Genomic DNA, 21,842 nt, shown 5'->3' on the forward strand with positions numbered 1-21,842 from the left:
TCACTGGAAAAGAACCTCATGCTGGGAAAGAGTGAAGGCAAAAGGAGAAGGGGATGACAGAGGACGAGATGGTTAGATACCATCACTGACTCAATGGACATGAATCTGAGCAAACTCTGAGACAGTGGAGGAGAGAGGAGTCCGGTGTGCTGCACTCCATGGGGCTGCAAAGCGTCGGACACGACCTAGCAACTGAACAACAGCAGCAGCAGCAACATCCTGGTGACTGACTATAACAGCACAATCCTCCCTTTATTGCCTGGCCTGGCTGCAAGCTCCTCGGGGAAGCCCGGAGTCTGACCATACTGCCTGCCCTCCTACGCTCTCCAAGTCAGGGTCTCCCACACAGAACTCCTGATGCGACCCAGGAAGGAGTACAACCCAAAGGGTGCATCTTCCAGCTCGGATGCTCACGTGTCTTCTCGCGTTAATTTCTCCCCATCCTCACCCTCCCTGCACTGCCCTGGTGGCTCAGACGGTAAAGTGTCTGCCTACAACGCGGGAGACCCGGGTTCAATCCCTGTGTCAGAAGATCCCCTGGAGGAAGGCATGGCAACCCACTCCAGTGTTCTTATCTGGAGAATCCCATGGACAGAGGAGCCTGGGGGAGCTAGAGTCCATGGGGTCCCAAAGCGTCAGACAGGACTGAAGAGACTCAGCACGCACACGCGCACACACACACAGATAAAGAAGCCGATACCCCGCTGGGAGGAGGGCTGGCTCCTCATCAGGCCCTCTGGCTCCAGCACCCAAGCGGCTCCCCATCCAAGGGCCTGCCATGGGCAAGGCAATCTGAGTTCAGAGCAGCAGCCCCGGCCCTCTGAGGCCAACGTGCTCTGACTTCACCTCTGCAAAGCCTCAGTTCAGTTCAGTTCAGTCGCTCAGTTGTGTCTGACTCTTTGCGACCCCATGAACCGCAGCACGCCAGGCCTCCCCGTCCATCACCAATTCCCGGAGTTTACCCAAACCCATGTCCACTGAGTCGGTGATGCCCTCCAACCATCTCATCCTCTGTCGTCCCCTTCTCCGCCTGCCTTCAGCAGCAAAGCCTCAGCAAGATGTGTTTTCAGCCTTAACAGGCCTGCTGCTGCCACCCAGAGGGATGAGAAAAACGGAGGTGAGATCCACATGGGTGTGTGCCAAGTCAGACCACGCCGAGGATACATGGGCCGGTGAGAGCAGGTGCTGTCTCCCTCCACGGGGGCAGAGAGAAAGGGGAGTGAGGAGGGGAAGGGTGAGGAAGGGAAGGGACGGGAAGGGGGGGGTGTGGGAGGTGGGGAGAAGCAGCCGCAGAGGACCCGGCGGACGAGGAGAAGTGTGATCGTGTCGTTCAGTCGCTCATTTGAGTCCGACTCTTTGCAACCCCTCTTTGCAGCACACTAGGCTGCCCTGACCTTCACCCGGAGCTGCTCAGACTCATGCCCATCGAGTCGGTGATGCCAGCCAACCATGTCACCCTCTGTCGTCCCCTTCTCCTCCCGCCTTCAATCTTTCCCAGCATCAGGGTCTTTTCAAATGAGTCAGCTCTTCGAATCAGGTGGCCAAAGTATTGGAACTTCAGCTTCAGTTCTGAAGTTGAATCCAGTCCTTCCAATGAATATTCAGGGTTGATTTCCTTTAGGATGGACTGGTTGGATCTCCTTGCAGTCGAAGGTCTGTCAAGAGTCTTCTCCAACACCATAGTTCAAAAGCATCAATTCTTCTGCGCTCAGCTTTCTTTATGATCCAACTCTCAAATCCATACATGACCACTGGAAAAACCATAGCTTTGACTAGACGGACCTTTGTTGGCAAAGTGGTGTCTCTGCTTTTTAATACGCTGTCTAGGTTTGTCATAGCTTTCCTTCTAATAAGCAAATGTCTTTTAATTTCATGGCTGCAGTCACCATCCACAGTGATTTTGGAGCCCAAGAAAATAAAATCTGTCACTGTTTCCACTTTTCCCCTTCTATTTCCCATGAAGTAATGGGACCAGAATCTTAGTTTCTGAATGTTGAGTTTTCAGCCAGCTTTTTCACTCTCCTCTTTCACCCCATCAAGTGGCTCTTTAGCTCCTCTTTGCTTTCTGCCATTAGAGTGGTGTCCTCTGCATATCTGAGGTTACTGATATTTCTCCCAGCAATCTTAATTCCAGCTTGTGATGCATCCAGTCCGGCGTTTTGCGTGATGCATGTAAGCGTGATGAGAAAACCCCACAGTGGAGACGGGAACTACCCCGGCCGCACCTCATCCTGGGGTCAAGTGCTTCTTCACAAGACAGGCTGGACAGTGGATGAGGCCACAGTCTGAGGGTCAGACCAAAGCCCAGCACACAGCATCTCCCCCGCAGCAGGGCAGAGCCAAGAGAATTGAGGTCAGAAGCACAGAAGCCAAGCGTGTGAAACACAGGCCACACTGCAGGGTGCGGGTGGACGTGGACGAGGTAACGCCGTGAGGATCAGTGACCAAGTGAGAGCGCTTGGTAAAGAGGAAAGAGACCCAGGGGTCAGGAGGGACCCAGGAACTGGTCCCAGGGTCAGGCTCCTTCTGAGAGAGCCCCGAGGTCACCAGCTTGGTAGTGAAAAAGCTGGAGATATTTAAGCATATTTCTAAAGAAAAAGATATGCTTTGTCAATTGTGTATCTCTTATTGCTAAACTCATCTATGATGCACCTTCCTATCCTTGAAAATCAGTCAAATTCTGTCCATTATATCCTCCCAGATACATAGTTCTCAAATGTAGAAACACAAAAAGGAGCGAGACAGCAAAGCAGCAAACACATCACGGGACGGGAGCCACCGGAGCTCAGGGTCGGCGGCCGGCCCCGCTGTCCCCACGTGCCCTGCAGACACTGGAGGCAGGCGGCCACTGTCAGATGCCCCCCAGGCGTGTCCCTCGGGCTCTGAGTACCCACCGCGTAAGCAGCCGATGGTACTTGGCACGTCCAGAACCTCCTACGGGTCTCTCTTCTTCCCCGTATCTTGTGGTCTTAACACTGGCCTCCGCCTCCACACACCCAGGTCAGCTCTCATCACTGTTCCCAGCCGCCGCCTTGAGGAGCCGGCGAGGGCTTCCCCAGCCACTGGCTCAGGGCGTCACTGCTCTTTAAAGCCCAGGGAGACAAGCAAGAGGACAAGCAAAGAGGGAAGGGGCTTCAAATGGAGCAGGCCCCTAACTTTGACTATGTCAACGGGAACCTCCTTGAACCCGGGGGGAGATGAAACAAGACTTGCGCCAGGGAGCACTTCCAGCACGTGATGCGTCACCTTCGGCAAACTTCTCATCGTTATTTCCCTGTTGGGTGCTGGGGGCGTCCAGAGGGTCAGGACAAGAGGGCTGAGCCCAACAGCCCTGCTTCTTCCCCCTCGATGCACAGGCTTCAAATAGGAAAACAAGTTGGCCGGCCCACCCTCATCAATCTCACACAAAGCATTTGCAACAGAAGCTACGGGTTGGGGATTTCTGAAAGCTCCAAGGAAGTTCATTGCAGCCTCTGGGCTTGTCCATCACACACTCTCAGTTAGAGGGAGGGAAAGCCAGGTTGGAGTATCCTCCATGATGACCACGGTTTATTGTGAAAAGGGAGAAAAAAGATCACTAGAGAAATAGTCCCATGTTCCATCCATTCTCCCTCTATTTATAACAGCACAGAAACTAGAACTCAAAACTCAGCCTGGGGGCCAAGCACCATAACTCAGACGATCTCAGTCAGCGACAGATGAGATCAAACTCGAAAGCGTCTCTAAGCCAAAGCTGCCAAGCCATTCCAAACCTTGGGGCGCTTACCGCAGCCTTTTGTGGGCCCTGCCAATCTGAACCTTTGGAGCAAAGCAGGCCTTCTCCACAAACAGTTTAACAGGATTAGGAAAATAAGCACTTAACTCCCCAGCGAAAGGGAAACGGAGCGTGTGGCTCTGGGCCCCCAAGCAGAAGTGAAACCCCGCTTCCGCGAGCTGCGCCCCCAGGTCTGAAGCTCTTGAAGATGAAGACGGAGCAGCTCCACGCTCCGGCCATCCCGTCTGCAGCTCCGAGCTCTACGGGACTATTCCTAGAGGGAGGGGCCGCCTGTGCGCGGCCTAGGAGGGGCTACCGGGGAGTCAGATACCAACTGTCGGTCTCCACGGGCCCCTCTCCTGAAGCACAAGGTCAAAACACGGGCCAGCTGAGAAGGTCTGAACAGCATCATCGCGTTTCTCATAGAGCAACGCGGAAAGAACGGCAAACGTCAGATGCACCAGAGTGTCTCTGACCACAGTCAGACTCCAACCTTCTAGAAACACAGCCAGACTCCAACCTTCTAGAAACTCCTTTCAGAGGAGCTCACGGAGGAGCATGGCATTCCAGGCGCACCACGCACGTTCATAAAAGCCGTCTGACACCCGGCAACCCGGTTCTCTAAAGGGACTGGCCATCCAAAGGGAGGCGATCCTGGGGGCCAGGGCTGCCCACTCTCTAACGTGTCCCGCAGCAAAGCAGGGAGGCCTGGCAGGAGCGTCCCCACGGGGGCAGGCGGGCAGGGGGCTGGGCCCCAGACCCCCCCTGGCCCCGGGGCTCCGGACTGAGACGCGCGTTCACACGTCCTTCTCCCTCCTTCCAATCTTGAAAGTGACGAGCCAGGTGGAGAAGAGACAAAAGAGCTCACTCTTTCTTCAAAAAATCCCAGTTGTGGTGTATTTCAAACTGCTTTAGGATAATGACTAAACTGAACACAGCATGATAAGGCTTTCTGCTTTCCTTCTTTAGGAACTTGATTTAAAAAGAGAAGACGGCTTACCCATTTTTGAAATAGAGGACATGGGCTCTCTGCAGTCCTGTTTCTAGGAAAAAACCTAGTTCTTGATCGTGGGGAGCAGGGCCAGGCTTAGGACTTCTGTTCTGAATATTAGAAAGTATTACCTAGAAGGGGAGAAAATCGGAAAACTAATCAGATCCACATGCGAGCCTACTTCCTTCAAACCCTATCTGCAAACGCACAGCTGGACTTGAAAAATTGACTTCATACACAAGCATCGGTGCACGGCGCTACGTGGGGAGGAGAAAAGTGCAGAGGACTTCCGTGCGACAGGGAGCAACTGCTACCCCAGGGGCACGCGTGCTCTTCCTGGCAGGAGGCCTGAGCACTGATGAGCGTTGACGGGCACTCGGTGCCAGGAGGAGCCTCAGGGGGTTCGGCTCTGCAAGGCCAAGATGCTGACAGGGAGGCTCGGCGGCAAAGCAGCAGGTCCAGCAACGGGCGGAAACAGCCGTCCCCACCAAGGGCTGAGGTCACGGACGCAGCCCGCGGCTTCGGCCCTGCAGACTCTGATGAGCTTCAGAAAGAGCAGAAGGGACCTGTGACTGGCTCTGGCCTGAGAATTAACCAGAGAGCGACTCCGCCAGGCTCCAGGGCTGCGGCCTGCGGTCTGGGCGGCAGTCACCTGTTCTCAAGGAGAGAGAGCTTAAGAAAAACGACCTCAGCTCCCTCTCTGCCCAAACTGACCTCCTGTCAACAGATAACGAGGTTTTAAAGGTTGGCGTGTTTAGCCCTGCCAGAAAGACTGCCAACTAATCAAGGGAAAGACTTGCAAGTCGAGTGGGACATAATGAAGTGTAAACACATATCTACTGTTACAGAGGTTACTCTCTTTAAACTCACTAGTCAAATAAAGCATTTATCAACCAGAAGCTACTTGTGGCCCATTTAGAAACCACACAGATGTTCTCCAGACACGCTGCCAACATCGACTGCAAGTCAGCAGCTCTCCAAAAACCCAGCTGTTAGCCAAACCCCCGATATTCTCGAGCTCCTGAAATGATTCTTTCGGGGGAATTAAAGCAGCTGCTGGCTCTCTCCCTTGTGAGCTCTGGGGTTGCGGGCGGCGGCGGGGGAGGAGAAGACGCGTACAAGGAGCCGTATGTTGTAGAATGACATCCAAGTGGGCAGCCCTCGCGTTTGAACTGCCTCCCAGCATCTTCTCGGAAGGGCCTGGCTCCTTCCTGACTTAGCGCTTGGCTCTGCAAGTGCTAAGAGGTAGGTGTTCCTCAATCTCGGCCTAGCTGCGGCTCCTCCCCAGCCGCCCTCTAAGCCTTGGAGAGGCAGGATGCCCCTCCGAGTCCCCGTCCTTCCCTCTCAAGTCTGCCAGGATGACCTCCTCCGCTCCTCGGGAATCACCTCCATGCTGCCACCTCCTCACTTGATTGTCTCTAATCCGGACTTTTCCCAGACTCATGTATCTAACTACTTCCTTGACATTTCCAGGTGGAAGTCCAATGCTGAAACTTTTGAAAAAATTATCTTTCATTTGTTTTTGAGAATAGTTTTCAATTTTTAAAAGCTCCATGATTATTTTAAAGCAAAAACAATGCAGTACCGTACAAAAAAAAAGAAAAAGCACCACCAAATTCTATCACAATAACCAGTGAACACTGATCGGACAATAGCCCATATCTCTGCCTACATATGCACCAAGAGGAGAGAAAGAAAGATAAAAATCATGTTACAAACACTGAGACTGTGGTATGTGCTGGTTTTCAATTTAAACCATTACATTTAATTTTAATTAAATCTAACAGGAGAAACAAAAGTGTAACCAAAGTAAGCACTCAATTTCAGAAAAATGTGTTTTTTTAACACAAAGTTCACAGTCTCTCTAAAATTAAAAATACATCTGATATTTATTACACGTATGCATGTGTATAATATGCACCTGCATGCGTGTGTTATGTGTGCATATAGACAGAAAGGCACAGACAGAGAAGAGAGATTAGGTCCTTTCTTTTTTGAATGTTTATTTGGTTGTGCTGGGTCTTAGCTGCGGCACCCAGAACCTTTGCTCTTCATCGCGGCTTGTAGAATATTGAGCTGTAGCGTGAGGGCTCTAGTTCGCCTAGGGTTCGAGACTAGGCCCTGCACTGAGGGCACGGAGTCTCAGCCACTGGACCACCAAGGAGGCCCTGTTTTGTTGTCGTCGCTGTTCAGTCAGTAAATCACGTCCAGCTTTTTGTGACCCGTGGACCGCAGCTGCCAGGCTCCTCGTCCTCCACTGTCTCCAGGAGTTCGCTCAGATTCATGTCCACTGAGTCAGTGAAACTATTGAATCATCTCATCTTCCGCCGCCCCCTTCTTTGGCCATCAATCTTTCCCAGCTTCAGGGTCTTTTCCGATGAGTCAGCTCTTTGCCTCAGGTGCATGGGTCATTCTTTTGTCCACACATTTCAACTCTGTATAGGATCTGCTGACCCCTGACAGCAATAAGGAAACTGACATGTCCGTACTGCCTTCTCCGGCGCCTTCTCCTTAGCCTCCGGTGTTGTTATAGTACTATTTTATATCGTCAAAATTCCTAACAACTATGTCCAACCCCATAATTGTTTTTCATCAGTTCTATATTAAAATGCATCCGAGGGGTCAGATACAGGTAGGGATTAAGAGGTACAAACCAGTATGTATAAAGTAAATAAGCTTCAAGGATATATAGCACAACACAGGGAATATAGCCAATATTATATAATATTTATATAACATAAATTATATTTATATAGTTATATAATATTTATATAATATTTATAAATACTTATAAATACTATAAATGGGATTATAATAACTATAATGGGATATAACCTTTAAGAATTGTGAATCATTATACTGTACACCTAAAATTTATATAGCATTGTACATCAACTATACCTCAATCAGTCAGTCAATAAAACGCATTCATCGTGTCTTTAATCCTCCATTTTAAATCGATTCTTGCTTGCTGGAATGCTGCCAAGAAGGGCTCGTGGTGCTACAAGCCCTAAACTCCTCCACATTCCAGAAAGCCTCTCTCTTGTCTCTGTCTCTCTAAACCTAACTACAACACTCGGATTTCACATGTTCTCTCCCTCAGAATATGATAGATGATACTCCAGTCACCAACGCTGAAAGTTGCTGTGGACAACTTGCAGCCAGCCTGGCCGTTCTCCCTGTAGACAATCTGCAAAGAGAATCCTTTTCTCCCTGAAGCCTCCAAAGTCTACCAGAAGCTGTCTCACCAGCCACCGTTCTATGTCCGTTGTTCTTGCAACACGAGAGCATGAGCTCTCCACCTGCAAACTCAGATCTGCAGGGTCAGGTCAGGCACCAGAGCCGGGCTGCCATCCTGAGCACACAGCCCTGCCCCACCGCCATGGACGAGCCACAGACTCTAAACTTCAGTCTCCTCGTTGGAAAAATGGAGATGGTGGCAGCATTTTTCATCAGGATAGTCCTGTGGACTAAATGGATAGAACACTTAGCACAGTATATAGCAAGTGCTCAATAAAGTCTTACTTTTTTGAGTTCAAGAATTTCTCTTTGATCATATACTTGTATTTTTTTCTTCCATTCTGTTTTTTTTCCATTTTATTTTTCAGGAATACTAATTGTATGCACTGTCTCAACTACTGTAGCTTTGTAGAAAGTTTAGAGACCAGGAAGTATGAGTCCCTCAACTTTGTTCTTTTTCAAGAGTGTTTTGGCTCTTCTGTCCCTTCCATTTCCATATTAATTTATGAATCAGCTTATCAATTCCTGCAAAAAAAAGGCAACTGAGATTTTGATGGGGATTCAGTTAAATTTGTAGATAAATTTGGAGAGTACTGTCATTGTAACAAACTCTTTTGTTCCATGAACATAGGCTGCCTTTCCATTTATTTGTTTTTTTTTTTCTTTCAACAGTAATTTATAGTTTTCAGAGTATAATGTTTGAACTTCTTTTTATTATTTTAATCTTTTTTGATGCTATTATAACTGGAACTGTAATTTAAATTTCATTTTCAGATTGCTCATTGTTAGTGGATACAAATAAAAGTGATTTTTGTATACTGACTTTGTATCCTATAAACTTGTTGAAATCATGTTAGTTATAGTTTTGCATGTGTGAATTCTTTAGGATTTTCTATATACAAGAACATGTTATCTGCAAATAAAGATAGTTTTACTTCTCCCTTTTCAATCTGGATGCCTTTTATTTCTTTTTCCTGTCTAATTGCACTGGCTAGAACCTCTAGTCAACAGAAGTAGTAGAGTGGATATCCTTGTGTTCTTCCTGATCTTGGCAGGAAAGCACCCACTCTTCCACCCTTATATATATGGTTAGATGTTTCACGGATGCCTTCTATCAGGTTGAAGATAATAACTTCTACTCCTAGTTTGTTGAGTTTTTAATCATGCAATGTGTTGGATTTTGCCAAATGCTTTCCCTGCATCTACTGTATTGAGATTATCATTATCATGCAGTTTTTCCCTTTATACTATCGATATGTTGTATTACATAATCGGTTTCCATATGTTAAGCCAACCCTGCGTTTCTGAAATGAATCTTTCTGTGGTATGGTATTTTTTCTCAATGCTGCTAGACTTAGTTTGCTAGTGTTTTGCTGAGGACATCTGCATCCATTCACAAGAGACTTGTTGTTGTTCAGTCACTCAGTCTTGTCTGACTCTTTGTGACCCCACAGACTGTGGCCCACCAGGCTCCTCTGTCCATGGGATTTCCCAGGCAAGAATACCGGAGGGGGTGCTATTTCCTCCTTGAGAGAATTCCCCACCACCCGAGGATTGAACCTGCATGTCCTACATTGCAGGGGGATTCTTTACCGCTGAGCCGCCTGGGAAGCAACTAGTGCTCTCATAAATCTAGTTAGGGAGTGTTTTCTGAAAGCTTTTATAATCCTGGCATCATTTCTCCTTTAAACTGAATCTCTCTTCATTGAATTCACCATGGAAGCCAACCTGTCCTTTAGTTTTCTTTATGGGAGGGTTTTTAATGATAAATTCAATTTCTTTCATTCATAATTCACCTCCCTGTTCCACCCTCAAAGCCCCTCGTCAGCTTTGCAGGGCAAGGAGAAGGCTGGCTCTTAGAACTTCCCATGGTTCTGCAGCCTGGACCCCGCTAACCGAAGGGGAGTGGGCCATCTGTTCCTTCCTGAGTGGGTTTTGGTACTTTGTCTCTCAGAGAATTTGTCTGTTTTCTATAAATGATCGAGTTTATTGGCATTAAAGTTGGTCATAATTTTCCATTACATCCTTTTAATATCTATAGACTTATAGTGCCTCTTTTTTTATCTGGGTATTGATAATTTGTATATTCTCTCTTTTCTGGTTCATATTATTAATGGTTTACATAAATTTTATTGATCTTTACTAAGAATCCATTTTTTGTTTTACTAGTTTTCTCTACTGTTTATCTGCTTTCTAGTTCACTAATTTCTGTTTTAATCTTTACTATTGCCTTCCTTCTGCTTATTTTGGTTTTAATTATTCTTATTTTTCGAGTTTCTTGAGCTGGAAATGTAGATCACTGATTTGAAATTTTTCTTCCTTTCTACTATAGGAATTTAATGTTATAAATTCTTCTATACATTTTGTTTTATATATATCGTGAAGTTCTATATTAGGTATACATACTTTTAGGATTATAATGTGTTATCGATGAATTGACTCCTTTTATCTGCTGTAATAGTTCTTGTTTCTAATTCTACTTTATGATATAATACAGCCACTCTAGTTTTGTTTTGATTATTGTTTGCATAGTGTGTAATTTTACTTTTTATCTACCTATGTATTAACATTTAAATAGCTTCTTGCAGATAGCATATAGTAGCTCTTACTTTTTAGTCCAGTCTGAAAATCTCTTCCTTTTAATTGGGGTGCTTAGACAATTTACATTTAATATAATCATTTATGTGATTGGAACCATCTTGCTAATTGCTTTTTATTGTCTCATATGTTCTTTTTTCTTTTTTCTCTCTCTTTGTTCTTTTCTTTTTTTTTTTTAGATTGATGATTCCATTTCATTTTCACAATCAGCTGGTTAATTGTGTCTTTTTTTCCTTATTTTTTAGTGGTTGCCCTAGGTTTTACAATGTAGCTTTTCACAGCCTTTATATAAATTATATTACACCAATTCATATATAGTATAAACACTTTTGGCTTCCCTTGTGGCTCAGCTGGTAAAGAATCCACCTGCAATGCGGGAGACCTGGGTTTGATTCCGGGGTGGGGAAGATCCCCTGGAGAAGGGAAAGGCTACCCACTCTAGTATTCTGGCCTGGATATACTTCTGTTTCCTTTCCTATCCTTTTTGCTATTATGGCCACAAATTTACTTCTATGTTATAAATCCCACAATACATTGTTAGTATTTTTAGTTTAGGCAGTCATTATCTTTTAAAGGAATTATATCTACCCTCAGTGTAACCATGTATGATGCTCTTCGTTTCACTGTGCAGATCTGTATTCTCCTTGCTTGCAGAATCTCTTTACCGTCTCTCGTCATACAGCTGTGCTGGCAACGCATTCTGTCAGCTTTTGTTGGTTCTAAAAAGGTATCTTGTCTTTCTGGTGTCTTCTAATTTGCTTATTATCTTCTGAGGATATCTTATGTCGGTTATCTTTATTCTTCTGAATTTAAAGTTTCTCTCTCTCTGGTTGCCTTCGAGGCTTTTGTCTTTGATTTACAACAGTTTGGTTATGATGTGTCTAAGTATGTGTTTGTATTTATGCTGCTTGGGGTTCTCTGGGAGTCTTGGATCTGAGATTCTTTGCTATGCTTCAGTAATTCTGAAAACTTCTTAACCATTTTCTCTCCAAATATTTTTTCCGTCCCGGTTTCTCTCTCTTCTCTTGGGGCAGCAAATACACGTGTGATCTTTTCCCACAGCTCCTGGGCGCTCTGCTCTGGTTTTCCCACTCTTCTTTTCTTTTTGTGTTTCATCTGAATAATCTCTATTAACCTGTCTTCAAATGAAAGCTTTTTCCTTGGCTGTGTTAAACCTTCAAATAAGCTATCAAAGAAGTTCTTTGTCTCTTATGTCATGTTTTGTTATTTCTAGCATTTCAGTTATACTTTTTTATAGTTTCCTTCTCCTTGCTGAAATTTCCATCTGTTTCTGCATGTTATATATCTTTTCCACAATACTCTTTAGCATATAACTCAAGGATATTTTAAAGTTCCTGTCTGACAGTACCTGGGTCATTTCTGGTTTGGGTTCTATTTATTACTGTTCACAGTGGTTTGTTTTATTCCTGGTGGTGTGTGTGTGTGTATGGATTTTATAATTTTCATTAAATGTTGATAATTGTGTACAGAGAAGTAAAGTGAGGTTAACAACATTCGCACTTGAAAGTGGGCACCTTTTTTTGTATCAGGCCCTAAGAGTGGGGGACAGAGCCAACCCAGTCGGTAGCTGAGCTGCAGCTGCGTTTCGTTGTTTCCACAGTCCCTGCCAGTGCACCGCGGGCCTCCGATTCCTGCAGCACAGGGCCGCTAACTCGCGCTCCCCTTGGGGCTGGGAGGCCAGGGGGACCCCTCAGCGTTTCTGCCCGGCCCCAGTCTTGAGCAGTCTCTGTCTGCTTGGGCTGCGGAGGGGCTTTCTCGCCACATTCGTGCCCGTTTCCGGTAGCGTCGTGCTGTGCGTGTTGTGTGACTGGTGGTGGGTGGGGGCACGTCTTTGTTCTCCTGGTCCAGTTAGGAAGGGTCTGTACACCAGGGCCTCGGGGCTGGGGCTCTCTGCAAGGGCCCCTTGCCAGCATCTCTCTCCTAGCCCCCAGAATGCCCTCCTGGGAGAGGACCCACCTAACTTCCACCACCAGACACCCTCTCAGCATGATTACATTCCTAGAGTCCAGGTTCAGCACAAACTGAGGCCTCTGTTATCACCCCATCGTATAAATAGAGTTGACCCGCTCTCCCCGCGGGCTCCACATCTGTAGACACGGACGGATGAGCGCACGGTGCCATCTTATATAAGGGGCTTGGCCATCAGCAGACGCTGGGGTCCCCAGGGAGCCCTGGAAGCAACGCCCACAGATACGAGGGGCTGGCTGTACTGTCGTCCAGTCACCGTCCAAATCAGACGCCGGGGGGTGAGCCTGACACCCGGCGCTCCCTCACACCCGATCTGCTCCTGTTTCCCTCCTAATTATTTCTCAAATGTCTGTATACACCCATTTCTACAACTACAACCTTCACCACTTCCTATTAGATTTCTAATAGCCTCCTAAACAGTCTCCACATTCTCTCTAGCTCCTTAACCTCCTCTCCACCCTCCACAAGCAGCTGGATAATTTTTATAACAACCTGGACAATTTTTATAACAACCTGGATAATTTTTATAACAACATGGACAATTTTATAACAACCTGGATAATTTTTATAACAACCTGAATAATTTTTATAACAACGTGGATAATTTTTATAACAATCTGGATAATTTTTATAACAACCTGGACCATGTGACTCTCAGGCGCTTTCTCATCTCACCTCAGCTCGACGGTCACTTCTCAGAAGGGCCTGCCCAGACCGCTGCCATAAAGTAGATCTGTCTCTATAACTCCCTCTCACAGCATCCTGTTCTATTCCTCCATTGCATTTATCAATGTATTTTTTACTTGATTATTGGCTTCTCCCTCCTCGGTGCTGCAACTTCTGTAAAGTCGGGGGCCACGTCTACCCCATTTACTAACACATTCAGAGTGTACCTCAGCGTCTGATGCAGGGTAAGCATACGCTACACATAGTAGATGTAGTAAATGAATAAAATACATAGTAAATAAATGAATGAGTAAATTTGCAGGGACAATAAGAAATGCAGGGGAAAATGTCATAAGAAAATACCCTATTATGCATTAGGCACTATGTAGGCACACAAGCTATCTCATTAATCCCCCCACAAAAATCCACTGAAACACACACTGTTACTTTTTTATTGAAGAGGAAACTGAGACTTTGCTCCACTGAGCAACTGCCCAAATCACATCGCTCACACGTGTCACGGTTGGTGTTGAGACTCAGGTCCACCTGACTCTGCAGCCTAGCTCCTCCCGCTTTGTTCCACTAATCTGTGTTTGCTTACAGAACAAAGTTCAAAAGACAAGAGGTCAGAACTGCCAGGATGAGGCAGGATGGGAAAAATGCCAGGGGGAACACAGAGGGAATAGCTCAGCTCCGAGTCTGCCCTGAAGTCTAAGCATCTCGGACTTAATCCCTTCCTCACAAAGAGCCTCGAACACATGGGTCTGGGAGGGAGCATGTCTGGCCACATCAAAGCCACCGCTTGTTCTGTGGATAAATGCCTGCCTGACAGGGGACTGCCAACAAGTATCCTTAATGAGCACAGCCTGCTTTGGCAGAAGCACACGCCCAACGCCTGAGGAAGCGTGAAAGCAAGCGGCCAGGGGCCAAAGAGTTGAGGTCAAAGGCCGAGGCTCAAGGTCTGGCTCTGACAGTCCTCACCACTTGTGGACTTAGGACAAATCCTTTAATCTCTCAGATGTTTTCATCTGAATAATGGGGATAATAATACATACTTACATTGTTGTGAACTGCGAACAGAAAACTTAATGAGCACATAAACATTATAATCCTTACTAGAGATCTAATAAAGTATCACCTTCAAGTAGGAACAAAATAAGGATACTTTCCACCACCTTCATATTACCACAGTTTTAGGAAAGTCTGGAGATAGCACATGAAAGAGAGGTAAGATGGAGAATCCAGAACGGAAGATGAAGCACAGAAATCTTTCCTCGGCCATATGTTCATATTCTTAGAAAAATGAAAAGAATCAGCTCTGTTTTTATAGAGGAGTCCAGTACTGTGGCTAATAATCCTGTATTGCTGTGTTTGCCAGCCTTCAAGGTCGGCTCAGGGGCCATCTCTTCCAGGAGCCATCTCTGGACTGCCACGCTGGTCTAACACCCTGCTCTGGCCTTGAAGAATTCTCTGAGTGTCCGCCACAAAGCAGCCCACACACTGTTTATGGACCAGTGTCCTCAGAAAACACAAAGTTTCCCAAGGACACGCTCTATGGTGAATTCATTCTCGAGCCCCTTGGGTCAAGAACAGTGTGCAGAACAAAGAAGGCACTTATTAAATATTTTGTGATTGAACTGAAAAAAACCAAAGTCTTGTTATATGTGAAAATACAAAGAAAAAAATGTGACCCTATACACAAAGCAACACAAATAGAAAAGACCTTGGAGTATCATAAATCTACTGAAATCTGTAAAACAAAAGGTCTTCAAAATGGAAGGAGGTATCATGGTCACAGATGAGTGAAGACTAAAAGTAATTCTCCAAACCAATGAATAAAGTTAATAAAAATTCAACCAAGTCCCAACAGAATTTTTCTAGAAGCAAATTATTCTAAAATACATTTAGAAGTATCAACAGAAAAGGACAAAGGACACCCTAAAAAATAAGCAGTTACTAATCCTTTCAGATGTTCAAACATATCATAAAGAAGTACTTACTAAATAGCGTCATGCTGGTTCAGTATAAAATTAGCAGAACAAAACACGAAAGCCAGAAATGACTACTGTGTCTAAAATTTTACTAATGACTTAAAATACATAACAGAAAATATGAAAATGGAAAGATAACATCTTCTTAAAGTGGCATTGAAATTTGAGGAAAACATTAATTTGGAGTCATATCTAATGTTACACACAAAAATAAATCTCTCCAAGAAGATTTTAGAAATTGAAAGTTCTTTTTAAAAAATATGGAAAATGACTGAAAACTTTTTAAATCCTAAAGAAGGTTTATCCCAATATTTTTAAAACTATGAAATAAATGTAATAAAAAGATAATCAGATTCAACTATTATATACAGATTTAAAATTTATGAACAATTTAAAAATGGAAAATTACTAATTGGGAAATTATTCAGAGCAAACATGATAAAGGGTTAACATACTTACGATGTAAAAGCTTTATTCAAATTATAAGAATAATACTACATCCAAAAATCAGAGAGAAAGAATAAAGAGACAAAAAAGAAATATAACAAGGTTAAACATAAAGTTATCACATGACCTAGCAATTCTACTCCCAGGAGTATACTCAAGAAATATGAAAACATTTGTCCACACAAAACGTTATATACAAATAGTTATAGCAGCATTATTATAACAGCCCAAAGCAGAAATCATCCAAATGATAAACGATAAAATGATGAATGGATAAACACAATGTAGAATATCCATACAGTGGCACAGCGTTTGGCATAAAAAGAGATGAAGTAGCAATATGTGCTGCAACATGGATGAATCTTGGGAACACTATGCTAAGCCAAAAAAGCAGTCATAAAAGACCATACGCTATATGATTTGATTTATAGGAAATGTCCAGGATATGCAAGTCGACAGAGACTGGGGAAAGTAGAAGTGGATGAGGACTGACAGCTAATGGGCACAGGGTTTTGGGGGTGATGAAAATGTTCTGGAATTAAATATTGGTGATTACACAACTCGGCGACTACTGAAAACTACTGAATGGAATACTTCAAATGGATAAAGTCTATGGTATGTGAATTATAGCTCAATAATGCTGTGATTTACATTAAAAAAGAAAAGAATTAGCACTGTAAGCAAATAGATGGAAAGAATTTCAACCTGACTGATAGGAAATGCAGACCCAAACCGCAAGGTACAGTTTTTACCCAGCACATCAGCAAAGTGACATCAGCAAAGCGACTTTGAAACAAATGTAACCCTGTCAAGACTGCAGAGCAACCACTACCATTCTGCCCTCCCAAAGGCAGGAGAGGTCAGGATGACTTGCAGAAAACAACTGTACACCATATGGAGTAACGAGAATGTTAAAAATGTCCCCACTTCCAGGAACCAGCCCTTCGGAAACAATGCAAAGCAAAGGAAAGGCTGCCTGAAGGAAGTTGACATCACAGGTTATAATTATAAGAACAGTTTATAAAACAGGTTATCCCCAGCTCTGAAAAAAGACAGATACAGAATCCTTTAACGCTATAAAATTACGAGGGCAAAGACTGACCAAGGACGTATAAAAAGTTAAAATCCGCTCCCGCTCGTTTCTGGTTTCTAGGCTTTTCTAACTCCGCCTTAAGCGTGTCTCAGCCTCCTTTCCCAGCCAGAGAGATGGCAGGCTCCGAGTCAGAACAGCATCCTGGCCAGTTACTTGACATTTCTTTAAGGAAGGGATTTATTTGGATGTACTCATGGAGCCACGAACTATAAGCCGTTGCTTAGGCTCGAGTGAAAAGGCAGGAAGGGGAGAAGCCGCCTCGTCTTCACCGGCTGGAGTTCTGAAGCCCCAGGCGCAGCCAGGCGGGCCCGTCACACCCTGCCTTCCCGTCAGCCGCACCAAGGGCGTCTCCTGGGACCTCTGCTTTGAGTTCAAGACACACAGTGACCTTCGTGTAACCCAGCTGTGAATCCGACACCACAGCCGTGTCACCGTGGGCCCCCTGTCGGGAGGCCTGAACCCACTGGGCGGACCACGCAGCCTGGGCGCGACCCCAAGGGGCAGGTGGGTTCCGGGCCAGCCCCGCGACCTCTGCGCACCAGCTGTTTCTTCTCCAAACTCCGGGGCTAGAACAGCCCATGAAGGGATCTATGGTGTCCTGTAATTCAGTATGAACTTCTTTTCTAAAACAGGGTGTAAAGGAATGAACTGTCAGCAGAAGGTAAAGTTCCACCCGGGCACAGCTCCTGCTCAAGAAGGCCACCCCCAGCCGCAGATGCACGCCGAGGACACGGACGGGTGATTTCACCGGCCAAAAGCAGGGCTCATGTTATGATACACAGGGATGAAGTCATCTTTATTTCTATCATGGCGCCCTGAGAAGCAGATAACTTTATTTACTGTTGGCCTAATGCCACCATCTGAAGGTAAACTAATCAAGGCCTCTCCATGTCATTTCCAACCATTCTAATTTGATTTGTTTGATTAAATTATTCTATATGCATAATTCTGAAGGTATCTTTTATTCCCCTTTGGAGAACAATCTGTCAGAGAAAATTATTAGCAGATGTCTCTGTGACCGTAATGTGACAAGGACAACACTAAACAAATATTCCGTGCCCGTGGCTCTCGGGACTCGTCTCCCGTGGCCCTGCCTCCACCTTTGGAACAAGGAGGGGATCCTACGTGGCGAGCTCCCGTCACACGGGGTGGAAAGCACTGGAGGCCCGCTGGCTTTCTCCCTGAGACAAGGCAGGCAGTATTCACCCTGCCACGAGGCTGGAAAGCTGAAGCTCACAGATATAACGACTGGGCTAAGGTCAAAGGGCCAGGTGAACAGAAATGCAGAGCCCAGATATGATGCGGGCTCCAGGCAAGATGTTGTCCATTAGCTTCCAGACAAAAAACACAAAACCAGCTTCTCCTGAAAAAATTACTTGATAAGTAGCTCTTTAAAATTATTGAACATTTTAAATAAAATAGCATTTTTAAAATACTCTATATTTCTATGCAAATATCTGAAATCTTCGAGGGTTAGGAAAGATTCCACTGCCAGGGGACACAGGAACAGATAATGCCAACACCACACACACACAAACGGGCCTCCCTGGTGGCTCGGCGGTGAAGAGCCCACCTTCCAACGCAGGAGATGCGGGTTCGGTCCCTGAGTCGGGAAGATCCCCTGGAGGATGAAATGGCAATCCCTCCAGTATTCTTGCCGGGAAATCCCATGGACAGAGGAGCCTGGCGGGCTACAGTCCACGGGGTCGCAAAAGAGTCGGACGCGACTTAGTGACTAAAGAACAACAACAGCAAACAAGCGCTGGGAAGCACGCGAGCTGACCCGTCTCACGCTCACAGCGGCCGCAGCGCAATTCTCACTGCTGCTTTGACAGCTGAGGGTTCGGAGGCAGCACAGGGAGGCTGAGTAACTTCCCTGGGATCCCACGGCTCCGGGGTGGCCAGGCCAGGGTTCCGAGCTGGGTCGCCCACTGCCCTGTGGCCTGCTGCTCCTCACCGCACAAGGTGCCACAAGGGGGGGCCAGCCCTTCTCGAAGAGCCTCTGCTCTTCAGGAACACACAACTCTAACATCACCAAACACACCTACTTTCAGAAAAACTCAGGGAAGGAGGCTGTCTCAAAAACGCAAATCGGTGGTTCTAGATTATGAAAACCCACTTTCCACAACACTCCAAATTGTCCTCAAAAGTTCCCCTCCAATCTTATCCTTGCTAGTGAATGACATTAAGAGCCAATGCTAACAAATAAAATGCCCAAAGGTTCTGGCACACAGAAGCTGCTTCACTATGGAATAGCTGGGAAATGAGGGGAAGCACTGCAAGACTGCCTTTGCCCAGCAGGACTAACCCAGGAACAGGGTATGTGGGGTTTTCTACTTGAGAGGGTTGCCCACCCAGAAAAGTAAAGCACTGTTTACCTAAGCCGGCCCCAGTCTTTTACTTCTCTCAGAGTTTATTTTCCTAACACTTATTTTCAATTTAGCCTAATTCTTAAAAGTTATTTAAGTTTTTTTTTAAAAAAAGGTCCAACGGGCAGCTGCTTCTGCATAGCACCCATTGTGTTGCCTCATAAAAGCTCTTGAACATCCACCAAGCCCCAGTGGCCACTTAAGGAAGGTCATCTTTCCTCCAGATTTCTCATTAATCACAGATACTTTTTGAGCGTCTCAGTTCAGTTCAGTCGCTCGGTCGTGTTTGCGACCCCATGAACTGCAGCACGCCAGGCCTCCCTGTCCATCACCAACTCCCGGAGTTTACCCAAACCCATGTCCATCGAGTCGGTGATGCCATCCAACCATCTCATCCTCTGCCGTCCCCTTCTCCTCCTGCCCCGAATCCTTCCCAGCATCAGGGTCTTTTCCAATGAGTCAACTCTTCGCATGAGGTGGCCAAAGTATTGGAGTTTCAGCTTCAACATCAGTCCTTCCAATGAACACCCAGGACTGATCTCCTTTAGGATGGATTGATTGGATCTCCTTGCAGTCCAAGGGACTCTCAAGAGTCTTCTCCAGCACCACAGTTTGAGCGTCTACTACAGTCAAAACAGATGTTTGATTCATTCCGTCTCTCTCACTGCTAACATGGCAGCTTCCTGGGTCTGGGGTGGCCCAAAGTGATACCTGATGAAAGAAAACTCATCCTGGAAAATCAGTCAGAAATGGGAACGTCACCAGCATACCCTGAAACTGAACCCTGAGCCAAGCGATGCTGCTTCCCCCACGCTCCTAAGAGCAATGGCTTGCTTGCTCAAATAATTACTGAGCACTTTCTATATATAAGGGTGTGAGAACTATAGGATCCACGTTTATGGGCAGCGGGCTGGGATAATGAAGTAAGTGATGATGAACTAGGTGTTAGAAGGGCTGAGTTCTGATCTAAGCTTTGGCCCTAGCTTCCTGTCTGTCCTTGGGTTCTCCGTTTCTGGGCCTCCATCTTTTTCTCACAGTCTAACATCCTGTGATCACTCTTTTCTCAAAATCGTGAAAAATATTTATTTTAAATCCTACAATTATATGGAAGAGGAACTAAAGAACCTGTTGATGAAAGTGAAAGAGGAGAGTGAAAAGCTGGCTGAAAGCTGAACATTCAAAACCTAAGATCATGGCATCTGGTCCCATCACTTCATGGCAAATAGATGGGAAACAATGGAAACAGTGACAGACTTTATTTTCTTGGGCTCCAAAATCACTGCAGATGGTGACTGCAGCCATGAAATTAAAAGACGCTTGCTCCTTGGGAGAAAAGCTATGACCAACCTAGACAGCTTATTAAAAAGCGGAGACATTACTTTGCCAACAAAGGTCCGTCTGGTCAAACCTATGATTTTTCCAGTAGTCATGTGTGGATGTGAGAGTTGGACAATAAAGAAGGCTGAGTGTCAAAGAATTGATGCTTTTGAACTGTGGTGTTGGAGAAGACTCTTAAGAGTCCCTTGGACTGCAAGGAGATCCAATCCTAAAGGAAATCAGTCCTGAATATTCCTTGGAAGGACTAATGCTGAAGCTAAAACTCCAATACTTTGGCCACCTGATGTGAAGAACTGACTCATTGGGAAAGACCCCGATGCTGGGAAAGATTGAAGGCAGGAGGAAAAGGGGACAACAGAGGATGAGATGGTTGGATGGCATCACTGACTCAATGGACACGAGTTTGAGTAGGCTCCGGGAGTTGGTGATGGACAAGGAAGCCTGGTGTGCTGCGGTCTATGGGGTTGCAAAGAGTCAGACATGACTTAGTGACTGAACAACAGCAATGATTATATGCGTCTCCTTGATGGTCTGGCTAAAGAACCCAGTGGTGAACGGGTGGTTCTAAATGAACACAGCCCGTAGTACACCCAGGTCTGCCAATCCCCATGTCGCTAAGGACACACAGATGAACCTCCTTTCTCCCAGCCAGGAGGAGGCGGCCCTACCTTGACAACAGAGAGTAAAGTATAAAATAAGGTCCCCCAAGTGTCAAGGGCTGTGGGGGTCCACTAGAACCGCTTGGCTGGGGTAAGCAGGCTTCTCTGCTGCCAAGCACTGGCTATCAGGGAGGCAGATGGTGAAAATCATGTGGATATTAAAAGCAAGCTGCATGATCGTTTCTCTAAAGTTTGTATCATAAATTCTGAATAACAAATAATTCCTTTCTCACAGCAGACTTCTGACAGAACAATATCTTGGCAAGACAGCCAAACATCTTCCTGAATTCCTGGCCATCATGAACTATGGTTTATAATCCATCCTGGTGTGAGCCAGGCCAGACACCTCTCCCTTCGCCCTCTCCCCTGCTTCTCTGAGGCTCTCACCTTGCCCTCCCCGCTCCTGAAAGGTAATTCTGATCCTCGCCACACACATCAACACATTAGAAAAAGGAAATTACTTCCAGTCGGTACATTTACAAAAGAACAAAAACTATCAAGACCCTGGTAGTCCCTCTCTATTCTAATCCCTGGTGGCTCAGATGGTAAAGAACCTGCCTGCAATGCAGGAGACCTGTGTTTGATCTTTGGGTCAGGAAGACCCCCTGGAGAAGGAAATGGCAACTCACTTCAGTACTCTTGCCTGGAGAATTCCATGGACAGAGGAGCCTGGTGGGCTACAGTTCATGGGGTCAGAAAGAGTTGGA

The 21,842-nt window shown here is 45.8% G+C and overlaps 1 protein-coding gene across 9 annotated transcripts in view; it reads right to left on the reverse strand.

Moving 5' to 3' along the window:
• The window catches only part of TTC7B (tetratricopeptide repeat domain 7B), a 255,906-nt gene that overhangs the window by 165,241 nt on the left and 68,823 nt on the right, over positions 1-21,842 (reverse strand). For 8 of the 9 annotated variants that reach the window (XM_081510887.1, XM_081510886.1, XM_081510890.1 and 5 more), the window contains one exon: positions 4,755-4,876. The exons of the other annotated variant lie outside the window; for it this stretch is intronic. In XM_081510887.1, the coding sequence (XP_081367013.1) occupies positions 4,755-4,876 (122 nt within the window). The remainder of the gene's footprint in view (positions 1-4,754; positions 4,877-21,842) is intronic. 9 annotated transcript variants of the gene reach the window in all.

Source organism: Giraffa tippelskirchi, chromosome 7 (genome assembly GCF_054371585.1).
Source record: "Giraffa tippelskirchi isolate mGirTip1 chromosome 7, T2T-mGirTip1v1.2.pri, whole genome shotgun sequence".
Taxonomy (NCBI): Eukaryota; Metazoa; Chordata; class Mammalia; order Artiodactyla; family Giraffidae; genus Giraffa; species Giraffa tippelskirchi.